Source organism: Eptatretus burgeri, chromosome 10, assembly GCF_056783735.1.
Source record: "Eptatretus burgeri isolate ZD-2024b chromosome 10, Ebu_testis_v1, whole genome shotgun sequence".
NCBI classification, from domain to species: domain Eukaryota; kingdom Metazoa; phylum Chordata; class Myxini; order Myxiniformes; family Myxinidae; genus Eptatretus; species Eptatretus burgeri.
Window position 1 is genome coordinate 96,145,027 of NC_140970.1, and position 22,308 is coordinate 96,167,334.

The 22,308-nt window shown below is 43.5% G+C and overlaps 1 protein-coding gene across 1 annotated transcript; it reads left to right on the top strand.

Annotated features, from left to right (window-relative positions):
• Nucleotides 1-294: 294 nt before the first annotated feature.
• LOC147019192 (uncharacterized) lies at nt 295-19,723 on the top strand. Its single transcript, XM_085900119.1, has 5 exons — nt 295-612; nt 13,062-13,237; nt 14,038-14,143; nt 17,762-17,953; nt 18,146-19,723. The coding sequence occupies exons 1-5, from the start codon at nt 295-297 to the stop codon at nt 19,118-19,120; spliced, it is 1,767 nt and encodes a 588-aa protein (XP_085756245.1). The 3' UTR covers nt 19,121-19,723.
• Nucleotides 19,724-22,308: the final 2,585 nt, after the last annotated feature.

Sequence of the window (22,308 nt, forward strand, 5' to 3'; positions counted from 1 at the left end):
TCGTATCATCCGGAATGGCTGATGGTCTGCTGAAGGTGACTCACCTCCAGCGTACAAGGTATTTATGTTTCGAGGACAAATATATTTGCTGGAGTCTCCAGGTGTAGGTTTCCGTTTCTCCACTGGCGTTTGCAATTGAACAATGCCCAAATTGCATTCTAGATCATTATGGTGCTTTTCTGATTTCATTTCAGACACGTTCACCAGGTGACGACACTCGCCCTCGCTTACCTGAAAAGAGCAGCTCACAGTGCAACTGGAGGTGGCAGCGACGACAATACCTGGTGACGCATGATGTGCAAGAAGAGCGTGACATTCATGTTTTGTGACGTGGTGATTTGCATTCAAATCCTCATCCTGCAGTTTGTGAAAGCGCACCGAGAGGAAAACTTTTCTCTCTACATTGAAGCACTGGAAGAACTGACGCCAATGTTCATCTTTATGGACCATGTCCACGAGAGTTGCTGGACCGCCGTGCACATCAGGGACATGAAGTCATTACCCACGGAAGTCAAGACGGCATTCATGGAAAACGGAGCATGGATCGTGAATAAGACCTGTAACCCGTTGTCGACCATCCCGATAGATGAATGCCATGAACAACAGAACAAAGTAACCAAGGGACTCGGTGGAATCGTCGGCATTCTGGACAATACCAGCACATGACGTTAAGTTGAACGCTTAACTTTCTTCAAATGAAACGACTCACCATACCGATGATTCATTCCCAACAAAGGATGAAAGTATGATGTATAGCAATCGTTGTTAGATGGCAAGGAAGTACCTATCACATCTGGTGAGCTGAAATCAAGATGTACAGTACCATGACTTCAAGATACATGTATGAATTTAGGACAAAGGAATCTGCACACTAAAACTTTAAAACGAAGGTGAGCAAGATGGCAAGGTAAAAGATTCTTCCTCTGTACTTTTTCAGGTTCCACCATCAAATTCCACCCACACAGGTGAGCTCCAAAATTTTTCAGGGTTTGAGAGTTTGACTGTAGAACCGGAAACGAATCCTCAATTAAAATGCTGTTTATGGAACCCTGAATTTTGGTTGAAGTACATGTTCGAATCCGAAACCTTGACCTCAGTTTCCAGGATGCCTCGGATCAGCATCTGAAGCGGGCAGTCGATCAGACTGGAATATGGACAGGCAGCCAGACCACGCCATTACTTCCTTCGCCAGCAGAATTCGGGTGGCACAAAGATGGGATTCGATGGTACCCGGTGTGGATTACACGACCGCAAGTGTCAGCTGCTTGCCAAGAACTTATTAAATGTGGCTGCAAGAAGCCGGGCAGGACTTGCAAATGTGTAAAGTCCGATTTGAAATGCAAGTGCCCATGCGATGTGTAAGGGAGACGAATTCACACACTGATGAACGCAATATCCAATCGAACCCTATCGTTCACCGATCCCATCGGCGTGCATTATGCATTTCATTTGAAATTTATTCAACAAGATAGAATACTTTGAGATTATCTGCAAAACGCATAATGTAAAACAAGGTTGTGTCAATAATTTTGTGACGTCCGTCACCGTTACACCAGCTAAAAGTACTTTTTGTGAAATCCGGGGCTCGGTTGCCATGGCAACAACGAACAAAATCTGCCATAAAGTCATAATTTCAGATGTTTTTTTCCAAGAAGTTCAGGAAACAACAAAGGTCAATATGTGGAAGCTTCTTGGAAAATTAATTGTTTTAATAAAATTACAGTATGGACTAATTTGGCATTCTTGTTGCTGTTCCCCCTAGATTAAGTTTCCCGCCATTTTAAACCATTTTGAACAAAATGCAATTGGGTGAAATATTTTATCGTGAAATTTTATTGTATATCACTAGAAACGTTAAAACAGACGTTAAAATCGCCGTTTCATCAAAATATATTCCTTTTATATGGTGATGCGCGTCCTCCCCTTCCCCCAATGGCGGCCATCTTGGAAAATGGCTGCCGAAGCCGAGCCGTGAGGGGCCGACCCGGACTCCCCCTCTAAAATCGTTCAGTATGGTCACAGGAAGCCGGATACCAAGTTTAGTACTTTTGTCAAAAAATAAATGTTCTGCCATGTTTTGGAGTGAAGCGATTTCACCACAGGACGTCCGTGAGCTCCACGGCCCCGCACGTCTCGAGGTCACGTTCACAGTGACGTCACGTTCCCTCACACCGCGCCCAGCTGATCTCCCATGACAACGACGAGACGGGTTTTTCAATCCGCCATGTTTACAAGGTGAACCTTTCTCTCTCAGACGCGAAATGAACGTCAATTCATGCGCCCTAATGTTGGCAGCCATGTTGATCAAGGCCCGTGGTGTTTGAGCACAGCACGATACACAGCGGCAGTTCACGGCCTTCAGTTATTCACTAACTGTTACACAGGATGGTCATGGTCCGCTTGTGGGGTCTTGACCCTGAAACGGCCATTTCTCCTCCATGTGACGAGAAAGCTCCGACAGGCTCAGAGGGGTTTGGGTTTCCAAATGCGATCTGAGAGCCCGTTTGTGTGTCTGATCACGGGATCTTTACCTCCATCGTCCACTTGGGTCGGGATCCGGTACAGGTGAACGACCGAGCCCCTCCAATCAGTGACATCAATCACATGTACGAGTACGGCCCCCTTCACGAACATCCCTGGCCACACGACCCTTCGGTTCACCATTCCAAGATTATTTGTTTGTTCATTCGGTTTGTGTATAAATTCATTCGTGTTCGATTTGTGGGAAAATGAACGATATTGATTCTATAATTTATAAAATCTTCATCGAGAACGTTCGAAAAGAGAGCGAACGATCGGTGGTGTTATCGCCATGGTAACAATTGTGTATGACTAATGAGAATGATCGGTGGTGTTATCGCCATGGTGACAATTGTGTATGACTAATGAGAATGATCGGTGGTGTTATCGCCATGGTAACAATTGTGTATGACTCATGAGACGCACGTTCTGTTTGTCACTTCATCTGAAGCTGTGATCGTGGTCGTTGGTGGAACACGGAGCACGAACCTTTCTCTCTTCATTCCACCTGGTTTTGAGTTTTCACCTTCCGTTCGGTAATTGATTTATATTTCTCATGTTCATCAGGTACGATTTGTGTGGGACTTGTGTTTGGGTCACTTTTATGTTCGTCCAGCAAAGGTGTTTCCATGACAAACGAGGAGCGGACGTGAACGAGGTCTCCGTTTGATGTGAACCAAACCTGTGGTTGTTGTGCTTCGTCTGAAGAATCCATTTAACAAATTCTTTATTTATTAGTTCAAGTATTTAATTATAAATCTTTATTATGAACGTTATTAGTTAATTACCCCAATGTTTTCAAAACAGGGGATATGGTAATGGACTCCGTGTATCCGTCACACGAACCCATAAAGGGTCCGATGTGTTTGCCGTCCCTCGGATGAACGCGAAACGGTGGGTCCCTCTCCAGTATTAGTTTGTGGACCTTAACGACCCCACGGTATCCTTTGCAATGAGTCGGTGAGCTATCGCCGGCATGCTGAACAAATTCACTGCTGGAGAAGCAATGGCAAACAACACAGTGTCATCCTCACTGAGGAAGCTTCTGCGGCAGCACCGACGCTCTGGGAAGAGAGGGAGACACAGAGAGAGAGAGAGAGAGAGAGAGAGAGAGAGAGAGAGAGAGAGAGAGAGAGAGATATAGAGAGAGAGATATAGAGAGAGAGAGAGAGAGAGAGAGAGAGATAGAGATAGAGATAGAGATAGAGATAGAGATAGAGATAGAGATAGAGATAGAGATAGAGATAGAGATAGAGATAGAGATAGAGATAGAGACATATATATATATATATATATATATATATATATATATATATAGATAGATAGATAGATTACTCAGTCAAACGTCAGGCCTGACGAAACATCCAGTTTGTGAAAGACTTGGACAAAAAGTCTCAACTAACCCACAGAAGGTGGACACGTGTATACAATCTGTCGATCTATGTCTATCCACACACACTGTCGCATGATGTCCCTCCAACTGTGATTGGTGAGGCCAGATCGAATTTGGAACCCACCAGAGCCATCTGCTCCACGTGGTCACGTGTTTCGTCACCAATCGCAACGAACAAGCATCATCACTTTTCATCTGCTCGGTGACTTCCTTTGAGTTTGACATTCTTGCCCTACTCAAGGAAATAAATAAATTTATATGTGTATATATATATATATATGTGTGTGTGTGTGTGTGTGTGTGTGTGTGTGTGTGTGTGTGTGTGTGTGTGTGTGTGTGTGTGTGTGTGTGTGTGTGTGTGTGTGTGTGTGTGTGTGTATGTATGTATATATATTAGGGTGTTCCACTTTTGCAAAAGTAGTTGCGGGAATGAAGCACTCTGTGCCTTTCGATTCCACTTGTGAAGTTAGGTGATCGACCAAAGTTTGAAAATTTCCCGCCTTTTTTGACCGCGGGCCGGCATTTTGAAATTTCAGGAAAAATCCACATTTTTGGAAATAATATTGATTTTTCATTATTAAAAAATATATTTCTCTGTGTTTAGATGGCCGACTGCACTTCAGTAGGCACCATCATGATAGTGAGATTATTATTAAATAATTTACCCGTAAATTTACCCGTATTAAATAACCCGTAAATATTATTCACAAACTTGTCCCGACATTTTGAGAAGGGGTTGCCATTTTGGAAATTCAGTGAAAATCGTATATTTTGTGTATATCAAATGAAATATATATTTTTTATTCTTTGTGAACTTGCAGATAAACCTTAACTGAACAATGGCCAGGGCTCCTGTGGCTATGTGGGACAAGTTCGCTCGTTATAGGAAATTTTGCGAAAGTGCTAATTATTTGCGTGTCGTAAATGATCGAGCTGAAAGAGGAATGAAGCCTGTGTTTGACTTTATTCATATGTGCAATGATGAGAAACAACGTCAAGCATTGTGACAGTGCGTGGAAGAGCACAGGAAGCTTTACCCAGACCAGACAAAACAAACGCTATGTTCTCTATGAGATATCTGTGTGGTTGCTTGTTTCCTCGATTTTTTTTATGTTGTCATATATGAAAACCATGTCGCTTAAAACATATTTGGTTGGTCTCATAATTAATTGATGATCTCTCATTTGTCATTAATAATGTCTTTATGAAAACGCTACGACTGATATTCTGTAAATGCCAAACAATGTGCCGTGCAATAATTGTCAAAATATGGGATTTTCAGTGAAATTCCAAAATGGCAATCCCTTCTCAAAATGTTGGGACAAGTTGTGAATAATATTTTCGGGTACTTACTATCATACTGGTGCCTACTGAAGTGCATTCAGCCATCTAAACACAGAGAAATATATTTTTAAAAATATTCAAAAAGCAATATTATTTCCAAAAATATGGATTTTTCCTGAAATTTCAAAATGCCGGCCCGCGGTCAAAAAAGGCGGGAAAATTTTCAAACTTTGGTCGATCACCTAACTTCACTGGTGGAATCGATAGGCACATAGTGCTTCATTCCAGCAAGTACTTTTGCAAAAGTGGAACACCCTAATATATATATATATATGTATATATGTATTTTTTTTTTTTTTTTTCAAAATACAAAATACAAATATTTACAAAAGATACAAAAGAAGGGGAAAAGGATTTATACCGATTGGCAAGACAGAGGGACCGAGCTGGGAAGGATGTGCTGCAGGTTAGGGTGATAAAGGACGCAAATGGGAATGTGCTGACGAGCGAGGAGAGTGTGTTGAGAAGGTGGATGGAGTACTTTGAGGAGCTGATGAATGAAGAAAATGAGAGAGAGAGAAGGTTGGAAGAGGTGGAGATAGTGAATCTGGAAGTGGGGTGGATCAGTAAGGATGAAGTGAGGACTGCTATGAAGAAGATGAAAAGTGGAAAGGCGGTTGGCCCAGATGGTATACCAGTGGAGGCATGGAAGTGCTTAGGAGAGATGGCAGTGGGGTTGTTAACCAGATTGTTTAATAAAGTCTTGGAAAGTGAGAGGATGCCGGAGGAGTGGAGATTAAGTGTGCTGGTTCCGATTTTCAAGAATAAGGGTGATGTGCAGAGCTGTGGAAATTACAGGGGGATAAAGTTGTTAAGCCACACCATGAAGTTGTGGGAAAGAGTGGTGGAAGCTCGGTTGAGAGGAGAGGTGATGATCTGTGAGCAGCAATATGGGTTTATGCCAGGAAAGAGCACCACTGATGCGATGTTTGCTTTGAGAATGTTGATGGAGAAGTATAGGGAAGGCCAGAAAGAGTTACATTGTGTGTTTGTGGATTTAGAGAAAGCTTATGATAGGGTGCCAAGAGAGGAGTTGTGGTATTGTATGAGGAAGTCGGGAGTGGTGGAGAAGTATGTGAGGATCGTGCAGGATATGTATGAGGACAGTGTGACAGCGGTGAGGTGTGCGGTAGGAATGACGGACCGGTTTGAGGTTAAAGTGGGATTGCACCAAGGATCGACTCTGAGCCCTTTCCTGTTTGCAATGGTGATGGACAGGTTGACGGACGAGATCAGACTGGAGTCTCCATGGACCATGATGTTCGCGGATGACATCATGATCTGTAGGGAGAGTAGGGAGCAGGCTGAATCGAGCCTTGAGAGGTGGAGGTACGCACTGGAGAGAAGGGGAATGTTAGTCAGTAGGAGAAAGACGGAGTACATGTGCGTAAATGAGAGGGAGGGTGGTGGTATGGTGCGGTTGCAAGGAGTTGAGGTGGGGAAGGTGGATTGGTTTAAATACTTGGGATCAACTGTCCAAAGTAACGGAGAGTGTGGGAGAGAAGTGAAAAAGAGAGTGCAGGCAGGATGGAGTGGGTGGAGAAGAGTTGCAGGAGTGATTTGTGACAGAAGGGTAGCTGCAAGAGTGAAGGGGAAAGTATACAAGACGGTAGTGAGACCAGCTATGTTGTATGGTTTGGAGGCGGTGGCGCTAAGAAAAAGACAGGAAGCAGAGCTGGAGGTGGCAGAGTTAAAGATGCTACGATTCTCGTTGGGAGTGACGAGGATGGATAGGATAAGAAATGAGTGTATTAGAGGGACAGCGCAGGTAGGACGGTTTGGAAACAAAGTGAGAGAGGCGAGATTGAGATGGTTTGGACATGTGCACAGGAGGGAAACGGAGTATATCGGGAGAAGGATGTTGAAGATGGAGCCGCCAGGCAGGAGGAGAAGAGGAAGGCCAAAGAAGAGGTTCATGGATGCGGTGAGGGCGGACATGCGGGTGGTTGGAGTGTCAATGGAAGATGTGGAGGATAGAGCAAAATGGAGACAGTTGGTCCGCTGTGGCGACCCCGAGCGGGAGCAAGCCGAAAGAGGAAGAAGAAGAAGAAGATATATTTTTTCAAAATATAAAATATATATTCCAAATGCGATATATATGTATATATATATATATATATATATATATATATATATATATATATATATATATATATATATATATATAGATATATATATACACACACATATAAATTTATTTATTTCCTTGAGTCGGGCAAGAATGTCAAAGTCAAAGTATTAATATGTATATATATATATATATATATATATATATATATATATATATATATATATATATATATATATATATATATATATATATATATATATACACACACATGCATGAAAAGACTTGTGTCCCAGGCACGAAACTTGAAGATAAAATAAAATTGATCACTGGGACGAAACTTTTAAAAACAAAACCTGTCAAAGGGCGGAGGAGCTCCTTGTGAGCCACGGCCATCCATATCTAGTGCCCAACTGTGTCTGCGGACGTCCTCCTACAGTTGGGTCACTTCTTATTAGGAGGTTGGTGGCAGGATTTGCACTCCGGCCACCGTAAAACCCTTCATTCCGCAAAACGCAAAAACGCAAAAAAATCTGAAAACCCACTCCGTGGGAGTACCTCCTGTGCAGCTTCCCTTCGCAGGGCAGCTCACCGGATGACGGGATTGGGGCAAAGCCTTCGGGACCCCCAATCTTTGATAGGAGGGAAACCACGGGGTAACATCCCTGGGTCAGATTGCCGGAGAGTGTGTCGGAGTGGTGCTGAGGTGTCGTCCACCAGACGGCGGTCTCCTTGGGTTAACCTGAGGCGGTCCCTTCGGGTGGGTGCCTGGAATGTCCTATCCCTAAGAGAGGATGATCACCTGTCTCTGTTATCATCTGAGCTCAAGCGTTTGGACATCGGGATTGCAGCTCAATCTTAAGTTCGGAGACCGGATTGCGGAGAGATAATGGTGGGTGGTTACACCTACTATTGGTCTGGTCGCTCTGATGGTTACCATACCCAAGGAGTTGCTGTAGCTGTGTCCAATAAGCTGACCCCAATGATAATTGAGGTAACACCGGTCAACGAGCGTATTATGAGATTAAGGATTCGTCACTCCTTAGGTGTCATTTCCCTGGTCTCTGTTTATGCTCCGACTGAGGCGAGTGATCTCACCGTGAAGGACACATTCTACGCCACACTCGAGTCTGTGGTTGATCAGTGCCCCAGACGAGATACACTTCTAGTCTTGGGGGATTTCAATGCATCGACTGGAACTGATAGGGACGGTTATGAGGTGTGTGTTGGTCCCCATGGGTCAGGAATTATGAACCAGAATAGCACTAAGTTCCTTGACTTTGCAAGAAGTCATGGACTTAGGGTGGCTGGTTCATGGTTTCAGCGCCCACAAGCTCATCGCTGGACTTGGTATTCCAACGCTGGCGGTGTGGCAAAGGAGATTGACCATGTCCTCATTGACGGTCATTGGAGGATGATCCAGAACTGCAGGGTCTACCGGAGTGCTCAGTTCCTCAATACTGACCACAGGCTTGTTGTAGCAACTCTAAAGCTGCACCTTAAATCCTGGAGAATGGTACCATCCCAGCCGAGGCTGGATGTTGCCAAGCTCAGGGATGAGAGAGTAGCTGAGGAGTTTGCGAACAGGCTGAGTGGACACTTGGGGGTCTGGGTGCTTTGGGGGGTCCTGAAGAGTTGTGGAGCGCCTTCAAGACCACCGTCCTTGATGTTGCCGGTGGATGCCTTGGAGCTCACCACAGGGCAAAGAAGAATTTTGTCTCTCAAGGGACACTGGATACCATTGACCAGAGTCGCAGGGCCAGGCTGAATGGCAGAGCTGAGCTGTTCAGGGAGCTGAGGCGTAAAACTGTACGTGCACTGAGGGTGGACAAGGAGGCCTATGTGCGAGGAATCTGTGAGGGGGTAGAGCATCACCTGTGGACAGGTGATTCTCGTCCCGCTTACAGGGGAATTGGCGCATTACGTTCATCCAAGCCCATCCCTCGGAGCACTACAGTTCGAGCAGAGAGTGGTAGGCTCTTGACAGAGGAGTCTGAAGTGAAGGCCCGCTGGGCCGGTTACTTTGAGCGGTTGTACCAGGCTGATCCCCCAACTGTCGAGTTGGACGTCAAGGGTGTTACAATCCCTGTTGCTGACCCTCGAATCAACTGTGGTCCACCTACGCTTGTGGAAACACGGGCTGCGGTGAACCAGTTGAAACGGGGCAAAGCTCGAGGGATCTGTGGCATCCATGCCGAACTTCTCAAGGCTGCTGGAAATGCTGCACTCATGTCGTTGCATGCAGTTTTCTGCTCTGCCTGGAACACAGGCATCATCCCAACTGACTGGAAGAGGGGCCTTGTTGTCCCTTTCTGGAAAGGGAAGGGTGATCGCCAAGACTGAAACAACTACCGAGGGGTGACGCTGCTCTCAGTGCCGGGCAAGGTCTTTGCTCGCATAATTCTCGATAGGGTTCGCCACCATCTGCTTGAGCACCAGCGTCCAGAGCAGTCAGGCTTTACACCAAAGAGGTCAATGATTGACCGTATCCTTGCACTTCGTGTCCTCACCGAACGCAGACGAGAGTTTCGGCAGGGGTTGCTTGCAGCCTATGTTGATCTCTGTAAACCGTTCGATTCAGTGAATCGGGATGTCCTCTGGAGGATTCTTGGTCTTCGTGGGGTGCCACCAAAACTGATCGATCTGATGTCTGAACTCTACTCTGGTACTGAGAGTGCTGTGAAGTGTGGTGGTACCATCTCTGACTTATTTCCAGTTGTTACTGGAGTTCGTCAGGGATGTGTACTTGCCCCCACACTTTTCAGCACTTGTATGGACTGGATTCTAGGGCGGATGTCGGAGAGATCAAGTTGCGGTGCGTCATTTGGGAATGTCAAGATCTCGGACCTTGACTTTGCAGATGATGCAGTCATCTTTGCGGAGACTTTAGACATCCTCTTGGGGGCCCTCGAGGTGCTGAATGAGGAGTCGGAGCCGTTGGGATTACGGGTTTCTTGGGTCAAAACTAAGATCCAGGCTTTCGGTGACATCTTGGATGCTGCTGTCCTGTCTGTGTCTGTTTGTGGTGAGGATGTTGAGGTCGTGGAGAGATTCACTTACCTTGGCAGTGATATTCATGTCTCTGCTAGCTGCGAGTCAGAGGTCAATAGACGTCTGGGTCGGGCCTGGGGAGTCATGGATTCACTGGATCATGGGGTGTGGCGCTGCCGGTACCTGTGCTGGAGGACGAAAGTCCGAGTCTTCAGGTCCTTGGTACTTCCAGTCTTGCTCTATGGGTGCGAGACTTGGACTCTGACCAAGGATCTGAGACGGAGACTTAATTCCTTTGTTGGCAGGACTCTTCGGAGAAATTTTTGGCTCTTGCTGGTCGGAGTCTGTGTCCAACGAGCGGTTGCTGAGAGAGACTCGGATGAGATTTGTTACCTGCATAGTCCGTGAGCATCAGTTGCGGCTGTATGGACATGTGGCTCGTTTTCCTGACTCTGATCCTGCTCACCAGATTCTCTCAGCGAGGGAGTCTCATGAGTGGAGGAGGCCAGTGGGTCGACCACGTGCCTCATGGTTGCAACAGGTTGACCATCATCTCAAGGAGATGGGGATGGGCCTGGCATCTGCCTGGGGGATGGCCAGACGGAGGCCCCTGGAGTACCGGCGGAAAGTGGACGCAGCGACGTGCTGTTCTGGCACATGCTCCCATACCTGACCTGACCTGACGAAACTTTGATAAAGTCCAACGTTTCAAACTCTGACTCGAGTCCATCATCAGAAACAGGATTAAAAAAAAAAAAACATTCGGTTTCATTCACACATAAAGTTGGGAGATTGCTCATCATGATTGATTACACCTGAATTGACGTCAATGTTTTCATGAGAATTATGATGTCATCGGTCACGTGGTGTGGCAGCCTTGTTGGAAAGATGGAAAAACTTTGGCCCTCTGCACTGCACTTTGGACCGAAGCACGTGAAACTGCACCAAGTTGAAAATTGAAATTTCCCACAAAGCGAATACCCCTCATGGGGAATGTATGATTTTTTTATGACATCACAGGTGCCTTCGTTATGATGTCACAATTGCATATGCAGAACGTGACATACAATAAGTATGAAAATGTTTTTGGGTCATCTCGGGATAAAATGTTCCACAACATTTTTTTGGGGTCATCTTTGGATAAAATGGTCCACAATTTTTTTTTGATAGTCATGTGATGCGGCAGCCATATTGTTTGAAAAACAGGAAAAAAAAAAACCTTTAAGAAGTTCGAATTGCGAACATACACCGTGGGAGTTCATTCGTACAACTCACAGGTGAGCGATAGCATCGACGACAGATAATTTTGAGATTTGTTTGGATTTTCATTGCATCAGAAAAAGAAACCAGAGCATCTCACAAGAGTGAGGTAAGTTTCATATCATCATTTGCGACTTAATTTTGCGTTGGGCATCGCCGAGCGCATTTAATTTTTTTAAAAATAACAATTTAAAGAAAATGAGCCCAAAAGGCCGTTTCTCGGCCCAAATAACCGAAATCGCACTTCAGGTTCAGTTCGTGCCTGGGGAATGGTCTCGAGAATATACCTGTCAAGTTTGGTTTGGTTCCGTCCACCAATAACCGAGAAATAACAATTTTAAGAAAATGGGCCAACATGGGCCGTTCTTCGGCCCACGATCGCACTTTGGGCTCAGATAGTGCCTGCACATATGTGTCTCGTATATGCCTCTCAATTTTGATCGAATTCTGTTCCGAATAATGGAGAAATAGACGTTCAAATGAACTGTACACAAGAAAAGAGAGAATGTGAGTGGCCCTTTGACTCCACGCGAGCGGCACTGGGTGGAAGACCCCACGGGGTAAAAACTTCTCTGAAATGGTCGAACAGATTGAGGTAAAACTAACATATGACCGCCTATCCATGACGAATAAAAGGTTCACACGTATCATGTTATAGGTCACACGGTTTGGCAGCCATTTTGGATTTACCCAAAAACATATTAATCATCTTCTCCAGAACGGCTGCGCAGATCGAAGGGAAACTTCACATAAGTGTTCCCCAAGGTATGTGTGTACAATTTGTTCAGGAATAATTGATGTTACATGGTTTGGCAGCCATGTTGGATGGAAGAAAAAATTTAATAAAGTTTTCTCTGGAACCGCTTAAACAATCAAAGTCAAACTTCTCAATTGTGATCAAGTAATGATGGGGAATCTGTTTCTTTTTTATTTTTGATGTGGGTTTTTTTTTAATTAGGCTTAATTGGCTGTTCCTGCATGGGTTTGAGGGTAGAGGAGCAGCAGCTGAAATGTGAATGCCATCCAGGTCCTCCTGGTGACTTAATGTTTTATTTTTACTTGTTCGGGTTCCTTCTGATTACTCCAATGCAGGACTGTCCTTATTTGGTCTTCCATTTGATCGGAATTGATTTTATTTTAATCCCATTATAAATTCAATTGAATAAGAATGAAAAATGTTATGGGTCAGGGTCAGGTGTCCGATCAAAGTGGGGTTGAATCAAAGCGGGACGTCTTGGTACACGGTCATCACTGCCTGCAGTTATTCAGTGGCAGTCCCAATGATGTCTCTTATTAATTATATAACACAAAATTACACAAACACCACACCAAACTACACAAACACCACACAAAACAAGTCCTGGTGAGGGTCTGCAATCTCTGATTGCTCTTTTTCTTGTTTTTAATGTAAAACATCAAGTTGTTTCTTTATCACCATCATCAGCTTCATAATATGCATAATTTTGTTCAATTTTCTTTTTGCAGGTAAGCATGGATGGAATGGGAAAGTGTGATAAAATGCCGTCACCAAAACGTGATGAACAGACGCCTTCACATTGGAAAAAGGTCAAGAAGTCTTTTCAGAAAAGGAGTTCTCAGGAAGAGACTCCAAAAGAATCTGGTTCGTCTTCGACGAGCAATGAACCGGGCACTTCAGCATGGTAAGGAAATGGCTGCTCACTTTTGATGGAGAGTTTGAGAAATGACTTGAGCAAAATGTTTTCATGAAAAATACATGGTATGTCTGGCAGGTCCTGATTGTATGTAGTATACCTGTTCAGATAAGGGAAATATTGAGGTTCATCATAGCAAGTGAGTGTACAAATATAAGAATAGCCTGAAGAGTTCCAAAGGAATCCTTCCTTTTCACATGCTTTTCGATATGAATCACAAGAACCCAATTCCACATAATCTTCAGTTGAGAGAAGCAATCAATAATCTCCCATTGAATCAACTGCCGCAAACTGAATTTTTGATTCCATAATCATCTTGATAACCGTGCAAGTCCAAACGAGCTTCCTTTGAGAGAGGCCATTGTCAGACAGAGAATGAGGGAAAGCTGCCACACTCGACCGGCCACTTTCGGAAATATTTTGACATCCCAATTCACATCATGGCACAATGGGTAATCGTGTTGGATTACTGGGAGAGGAAGGAATGATAACGATGCATCGATTGTTCCCATGTATAAAGATGAAGTTTAATACACATGAATGGAGGAATGTCGGAGGAAGTGAGAAGACGTACTGGATCAGGTTATCAGAAGCGATTTTTGACTATCAAACAATTTGGTGGAAAATGGAGGTGATTGTGAAGTGAAGCTCATTCTACTGTCATCTAACCCCTGTGTAATTGGATAAAAATGTAATGTTTTGGGGGGGGGAGACAGATTACACTCACGCACTACCCCTCCCCCCCCAACCCCACAATTTCCACCCTCATCCCCCTCCCTCTTCTTCAGTGCAAACAGGTCAAAGCGGAAAATTCGAGGTTTCAGAAAAAAGAAGCAAAGTAAAGAGGAGACAATGGAAATGATGTGGGAGGAACAAAAGACTCTGAAAAATAAGGTGAGGGTTTCACTTGCTTTGTCGGAACGTGAGGGATTCTGATCCCTGACCCCAACACCAAACAATACCAGAACCAAGACCTCCAGATAGTCATCCTCATCTCTTGTTTTGTATTGATTGAAATACGAACACACTTCAACTACACCTTTGTGCCCCACAATTGCCTCTCCGACCATATTGGAAGATTTTCCTCGTCCAATTTCTCCCTCTCAACCACCAACCTTCATTCGAACAGGAATCACTGTAATTGCATTGTGGTTGATTTAAAACGATAGTAGTGTAAAGAAAGAACTTATCCATCAAGCTCTTATTTTACTTATTCATGACTTAAGCTCTGTCTCTTTACTTACTCAAAATGTATCATCTTGACATATTTTACACCTCGTCTTGTTCATCAGATGAAGCGGCAACTGGATGCTAAAACACTTATGGCCCAACAACTTGAGAGTAAACTGGAAAGAAGAAAGGTTTTGCTCCAGAATCTTAAAAGTGAAGTTGATCAGTTGAAGGAACAAATAAAAGAAAAGAATGCCAAGCTCGCTGACCTGAATCGGTCAGGAAGCGGCACTGAGTGGCTTGCCACAGGAGAGTCCCAGCATCATGAAGGAATCGTCACGTCACTCCAAGCTCAAGTGAGTCATTCATTTAAAGATGTTTATTATTCACAACCACAATTTATTGACTCCATCCGCAATCAAGTTTAAGCAACCAAGATATATCTATGAGGTAATACAGGAGACTCTTCTCTTGACAGTTCACATAATTATATTCAAAAAAATTTATGTTGTTTTTTTTAATACTTTTTTTGTTTGTATCCATAGTCGAGGCTCTTGGAAGAGCGAGCACACTGAACGGATCAGGATGTAACAGACAAAAACGACGCAAAATGGAGAATTCGTGGAGAAGGAAACTGCAAGGAGGAAAAACTTGAAAATTAGGAGGGATTTGTGTGGGGTTAACAAGGGTAGAAAATATCATGGTTTTGGATTGGGGACAATCTGAGATGGCACTGAACAGCTGTCTTGAAGAACTGGAGGGAAGAATGACATTGAAAAGGATGTGGAAGTTAATTCTGCAGGCGAGAAATAAAAGAGGAACAATGAGGGGAGGTGAGCAGTGTTCTTGGATTTCATGTTCAGGCCAACATTCGACTGAAGGAGGGAGGAATTTGGATTTTTTTTCATAGAAATGGAAAAAAACTTGTCAACTCTTCACAAATTTAAACTTTGGGATCTTTAACGTCCATCAACTAAAACTAGCAGACGAGAGACTTGGCCAACTGACCTTTCCAGTGATGGTGCACCTTATAAGTGCACTACCTTTATTATCTTTCCGTGTTAAAACATTGGTTACAACATTTTAAAAAATCAAACATCTCACCTGTCGCAACCACAACTTAGCTGCAGTAATAAGAGATCTCCAGGTTAGTCTGTGTTGTTACTCGGAACGCCCATTTTCTACGATTCACTGTTTCTTTTGGAAGATTATCTCACCTGTCTGACTGATTATCTCACCACCTCCTTTGAGGGAGTGCATGCTGACACACTCATGTCTGCCATGAGTATACTGGAGGGTGTTCGTCCAGAAGGTCATGACCCCCTTTGTCTGGTTCCTCACAGAACTAGTTTCCAGTCTGCACCGTTATGAGGTGGGGTTGTCTTGTGTATCAACAGGAAATCATCAGGCGACTTCATTTCACCTTTCGCCAGAAGTGGCTCTGACCCCAACATTGCTGGAAACAGTGCCAGACCAGGGACAGACATATCTTGCAAATTCCCTCAGAAAATATTATTCCTTGTGCAATGCCATGCCTTTCATGAAAAATATTAAATAATTTGAACCATGTGCAGCTCTGAACTCAAAGTTTGGTGAATGTGTGCCTGGTGTTGGCTTCATGTTTGGGGTGGTGGGCTTGGGATGCTGGGATCCTGAGTTCAAATCCCACTCAGCAAATGAGTTAATATCAGGTGGGGTTGAGTCTTCCTGACATCCTTCCGAGGTCGGCAAAATGAGTGCCAGCTGGCAGGTATACTGTGTCGGAGTTGTGACCAATCCAGGATTGTGCCCAGTAGCCAAGGAGACTGCTGAGGCAGCACCAAAGCTCTGCACAGTGTCAGGTCTCAATGGATAAATGGATGGATGGTGAATGTGCTGGAAGACTATGACTTGTTCTTGGCTCAGCACAAGGCAGGGATGACAGTCAATGAGAATGAAATCCAACCCAAAATTCTTGCTTTGTCCCCTTCAAAAGATGTGTCCAAGTTCGAACATCAGATATCTGTTTGACTGCTGGCACATCCTCCCATTGGTAAAACTTGTTTGTTTGACGAGCAGTGAGTTCACACACCTTCCTCACTACAATTTTCTGGTTAGAGGAGGTTGAGACACTGTCTTCTCAACGAATGCAGCAGAAAGTGCTGGTTGAGGTGGTACCAGCAGTAGGATTGGTTCTTTTCACTTTGATTGCTTAAATGATTTAAATGCATCTTCCTCCATATCAATCTCCGCTGAGTTCCTCAAAAATATCACTTTTTGGAGAACCATATTTCATTTCTTTGTGCCCTCTTATTTTCCTTGGTTTTGCAGTTGCGTACAATGAAACTGACCTTGGAACATAGAAATATGGAAATCCAAGTTTTATCAAATGACCTGGAACAGACCAGGAAGCAAGCTTGGAAAAGTGACAAGAAGCTGAAAGTTCTTCAACAACAAAAGGATGGAAATGATCGATCACTCCAGACTCAAGTATGTCCTTCAGGAAATGTATATATATATATATATATATATATATATATATATATATATATATATATATATATATATATATATATATATATATATATATATATATATATATATATATATATATGCTAATTTAAAGCAGCATTTCGTTTTATCTGTTGATAATATTACAAGTCCACATTTGTCAGAGGTGGCTTGCAAGATGGCCCAGAGGTACGCACACTCATCTCGAAGCTGTCTAACCTGGGTTTGAATCCCGACCCAGCCATAAGCTGTCACCCTGGTGTTTAACGGGCAGCGTGATTCATAAATGTGTGTGCCGTCCTTGGATGGACGTTAAACTGTGCATCCCGGCTGCCAGCACCAGTTGTTGGATGTGAAAGATCCCATGGTGTCCTGAGAGAAGAGTCGGTGAGCTATCGCCAGCACCATGAAGAAATTTCTGGCCGAACCTCACGTTCCCCCTGTTCCAATGGAACGAAGTGCAAAAGCGTGAACCTATCAAGAGGGTTGCTGCAACCCTGAGCTGTACGTGTGAATTAGTCATTGGAATAGTTTTCCAGAGGTGCAGCTCAGGCAAAAACTCCATTAATTTAGCAGAAGAGACAAACAAGAGAAGCTGAACAGGTGGAGATTGTTCATGAAATGCTTGAAACCCCATGAGGACTTCAAGGTTCACACGAATGATGAATGTGGATTTATTTTGAGTCGGTGATCAAGTTGTGAAGACATGTTTTCACACAATTCACTGAAAGCTATGTAAAATTATTTTGGGGATGTTCTCTTTTCCACTACATTGTTTAGTGCTGTTGTATCATTGTGAAGCATTTGTGACAGCTCAACAAAAATAACCAATTTATTTTTGACATCTATTAGGAAAGAACATCTTCACCCCTTCAACAACAGCTTGGCCTGCCTCACCCAGGTACATCTGGGGAAACTTTACATGATTCTCAACTTCAGATGTTGCTCATGGATGAGCGTAAGCGGTGTCGACATCACAAAAGTAACTACATTCATCTAAAAACGCAATATACTCTGCTCCAGCAAGCAATGAATGATGGAGAGGCAGATGTGGGCAAGATCCTCATCGAACGAGACAAAGCACAGGCTGAGAAGAGACAAATATTTGAAGAACTGACTGCCAAACTCACAGCAAAGACGATTGAGGCAAATGAGCTTCGAGATAACGTTCTGACAGTTCACGACCTGGAAGTGCTGAAAGCCAAAATTCAAAAGGAAGTGGAGGATTCATATAAGGAAACCTTGACAAAGCAGGAGGAAGAAATAGTGCATTGCCGGGATGGGTTGAACAAGTTGCGTGATGAGAATTGTCTCCTCAACACAGAATTCAACCTCCAGCAACAGTTGAATGCACAACGACAAGAGAAAATTCAGTTGAAACATGATTCTGAGTTGACTCACCTCAAAATGAAATGCAAACAGAAGTGTCAAAGAGCAGAGCAGAGCAATATGCAATGTGTTGATGCTCTGAAGAATGAGAACTTCTTGCTGAACCAGAGACTGACCAGTCTTCAGGAGGAATTGGCTGACGAGAGAATCACGGTTGAACATGAGCAGAGAAATTCGTCACACCAGTTGAAAGACACTCAGGCGAAGTTGAACACAGCTGAGTTAAGATGCCAAAAGATCAGAGAGTGTGTTGAGCAGATGGAGAACAAGGAAAGAAATTTTGAGGAACAGAAACTTCAATTGCTTACCAAGCTACGCCATGAAGAGCAAGAAATGAGGGTCCAGCATGAGGCTGCACAGACACGCATCCAAGTTGACCAGGCCAAGCAAATTGCAGCACTGCGAATGGAGCTGTCCTTGCAGCAGCATAAATATGCCAACCTGGAAAAACAACACATGGCATCGAAAAAGGATTTGTTACAATGCGTGCATTCCATCCAGCAACAAGATGCTGCATGCAACACGGAATTGCAACACGACATGTTTAAGCAGAAGAAAGACATTGTGCAAGGTCAGATCGAAGAATGGCGAACTGAGGAGTGCTTTAAAAAAGAGGAGCGTGTCAGCTTTGATAAGCGAATGGATAAAGACAATAAAGATGCAACGCAACAGTTTCGTGTCCAGCAGCAATTTGTGACATTGGAAGATGACGAGTTTGACATTAAGATCGGAAAGTTCGAAGTTGAGTTGAAGAAACTGCAATCTGAGTTATGCATTCAAAAAGAGGAGCATGTCAGGTTTGGGAAGCGACAAGAGAATTGATAACAAAGATCGAATGCAACAGCATCTTTCCCAGCAGCAATATTTGGAGCATAACATGGTACTGATGAATGACAAGATTGACCAGATGGACAATGTTCCAGTTCCCTTTGAAGAACTGCAAAGAGAGCTGTTCTCAGAGAGAGAGAGAGAGAGGAGTGGTACCAGCTTTGAGAAGCGACCGGTTGCAACATCGATTTCTTGAGATGGTGTCTCAAGTCAACAGTGGACTGATCAAGATGAGGAACCAGGTTCATCGTGTTTCCAAAGACAAAAAGGAAAAAGAAAATCAGGCAAGAAAGAGAGAAAAGCAAATGGTTGGGAAATTTCAGATGCTAACAACACAAAAGGAAAAACTGGAACCTGAAATAATGATTTTGAAGCATCATGAACAGGTGTTACGGATCCCGAGAGACCTCGCGAGTCGTCACGCAAAATTCGAGAAAATCTTACTTGGTTCTGTGGTTCCAGGACAACAAATATCTAACTTGTGGGCCAATCAATTTGGTACCATGCTAGAAAAGTACGTCCAGATGTGAAAGCAACTGGTGAAGGTGTTACAGGGGATCCAGAAATGTCAAGCCAAGGAGCTTCTGGGACAATCATTCCGGTCCCTCAAATGGAAGGTGTTGTGAAGTGAAAAACACACCTTTTGCAGGTAAGTGTGTGATAGAGACTGCATAATTTCACACAAAATGTTCAAACATCTCATGACAATGCCGATTCGTTAAAATGTTGACATTGATCTTTGCCGTTTGTCGTTCTGGTTGAAAGTGAGTGGAATGAACGTGCTTCAATCCTCCAAAACCAAATCCCTTACAAAATGGAGTCTCGGCCCGTTCGAGCTGGTGAAAACATTACAAAGTATTCACACACATTGAACTTCACACAATGAACTTCACCTGTAAGTCGAACAACATCTTCAACCTTTTTTTTTGCTCATTGTGTTCTTGTTGTTATTATTATTTTAATTATTTTGTCAAAAATATATACTTTGGTCGCACAACCCCTTTATGGCCGCAAAGCTTTTTGCTTCTTCTTCTTCATCCTCTCCTCCACCCCTCTGTCGGGCAATGTGAAATTTTAAGATGTTCCCCATTTCCTCAATAAATTTTACAGCATCACGCTACAGTGCAATTAATTACCCAACTCTTCACCCTCACTATAACGTGGCTGGAAAAGCTGGAAAAGAGCTGGAAAAGCAGGTCAAGCTGGAAAAGATCTGGAAAAGAGCAAAAAACGAAGGAGTGAAGGTCAGCATTGAGTCTGGATTTTGGGAGTTTTACCAGAAGGGGTTTTACTGGCAGACCACGTGCACCCTGCAGAAACCTGGGGAGGACAGAGCAGGGCAGAGGGTGCAAGACCAGAAAGGAGATGGTGGCAGAGACAGAGTGACCTGTATGTGATGTGAAGGTGATCGGCCCAGAGACTCGGCTTCATCACAGGATATACCCATGGTTTTAAAGGCGTTTCCATCGTTTCTAGTTGAGCAATGTTAACATTTGCTTTGGTATTTTGTTGCCCTTTGACACTGCATTTAAAAGTAAAATGTCCGGTTTGTAAGCACAAGGATAAATGTGGTATTTTGTTTTGTCTGGAGACGGAGGTGATAAAAGACAAAGAAGATCCAGGAAATGGCAATCGTCACCATCTGCTTGTGCAACGTCCAATCCAACACATCTGAAAAGAGAACACACAAGGAAGAGCAATGTAATTCGAGTATGTCAGGACAGCTTGATTAAAAAGACAATGCACTGAGTGGGTCAACAAGTGGGCACAATAACATGTACAAGCAAGTTAATAAACAAGTTTAACAAAGAGGTGGGTGATTGGTAACACGGTAACCTGCAGGTAATGATTGTTGGATGAGTGGGGGTTGAATGGTTGTTGGATTTAATGATTGTGGATAAGGATGTGCTGGGGGTTGTGATTCAGGGGGTGGGGTTAGTGGGTGAGAGATGATGCAACAGAAGATGGTGGTGCTCTGCCGACTTGAATCCCAGAAGAGTGGGATGGAACAGTCACAGGAAGGGTGGTTCCATAAATGGGAGAAAAGAGGAAGAAAACAGTTGTGTGCAGTTAGCGTGGATTTAATGGTTCGTTATCTCTTTCCATTATTAGCCGAGTCGAGGCATATTAATTCCTGAGACAACCTTTTCCCATGGCTGACATGGAATTCGATAGTTTGTTTGATGTTTCTTTTGGAATGACAGGGTAAGGGTTACATTTACCAGGATTAAAAGCCTTGTTTCATTTATCAGACCAGTATGTAAATAATTACACATCATTACATCTTCTTGTTTGTAGGATGGGGGTACTCTGTATATGTCACAATATGGAATGATATTTGTAAAAAGGAAGACAGGGTTTCCAACTGGCCCCATAAGGTGGTCATGTTGTCACATTCCTCATCACAGCTGGCATTGGGCTCTGTAGTTTGTTCTCATATGATTGTAGTTCATGTTACACATGGTAAAGTGGGTAATACATAAGGTTTCAGTATTTGAGGATTTGTTTCTTCGTTGTCGGTCTTTCTACAATGATCGTCTGCTTGAGATAACACCTGTTACTTGCCATCCATCACAAGACCATCGAGGATCACCAAAATACATTGTAAGACTCAGGATAACACCTCGCCTACACTTTGATATCGATGGGTCTTGGACATTCTGGATTTTTCAACATTGTGACCCTCGACAGTTGAATTGTTCTCAATTCTCTTTGAAAGATGTTGCATCCTTGTATTCGGGTACAGCCTTAATCACACGTCAGTTGTAATTAACAACCTCTTTCTCACAATATTCACCTCCATCACCGAAAGTGGACGGAGGTTGTGTTTTCACCACTGTCTGTCACTTCTTTGTGTGTTTGTCTCTCTCTGTCTGTGTCTGTGAGCGGAATATCTCAACAACTTTTGGCCAAATTTGTATGAAATTTGGAAGAGAGGTTGGGTTGGTGACAAGGCCGAAATTATTCAATTTTAGTGAAAATCTGGATCCAATACTTTATTCAGAGATTATCCTGGACTGATTGGCCAATGAGCCAAGCCAAGGTGTGATTTTCTTTTTCTTTCTGAAAGGAAGGAAAATGTGTTCACACTCTTCCCTCTATTCTTCCTTTTTTATTTTTTTGTCCCTCATTCATGGATACACATGGTTGAAGTGGTCGATGTTTAGTGAAGGTCACACTTG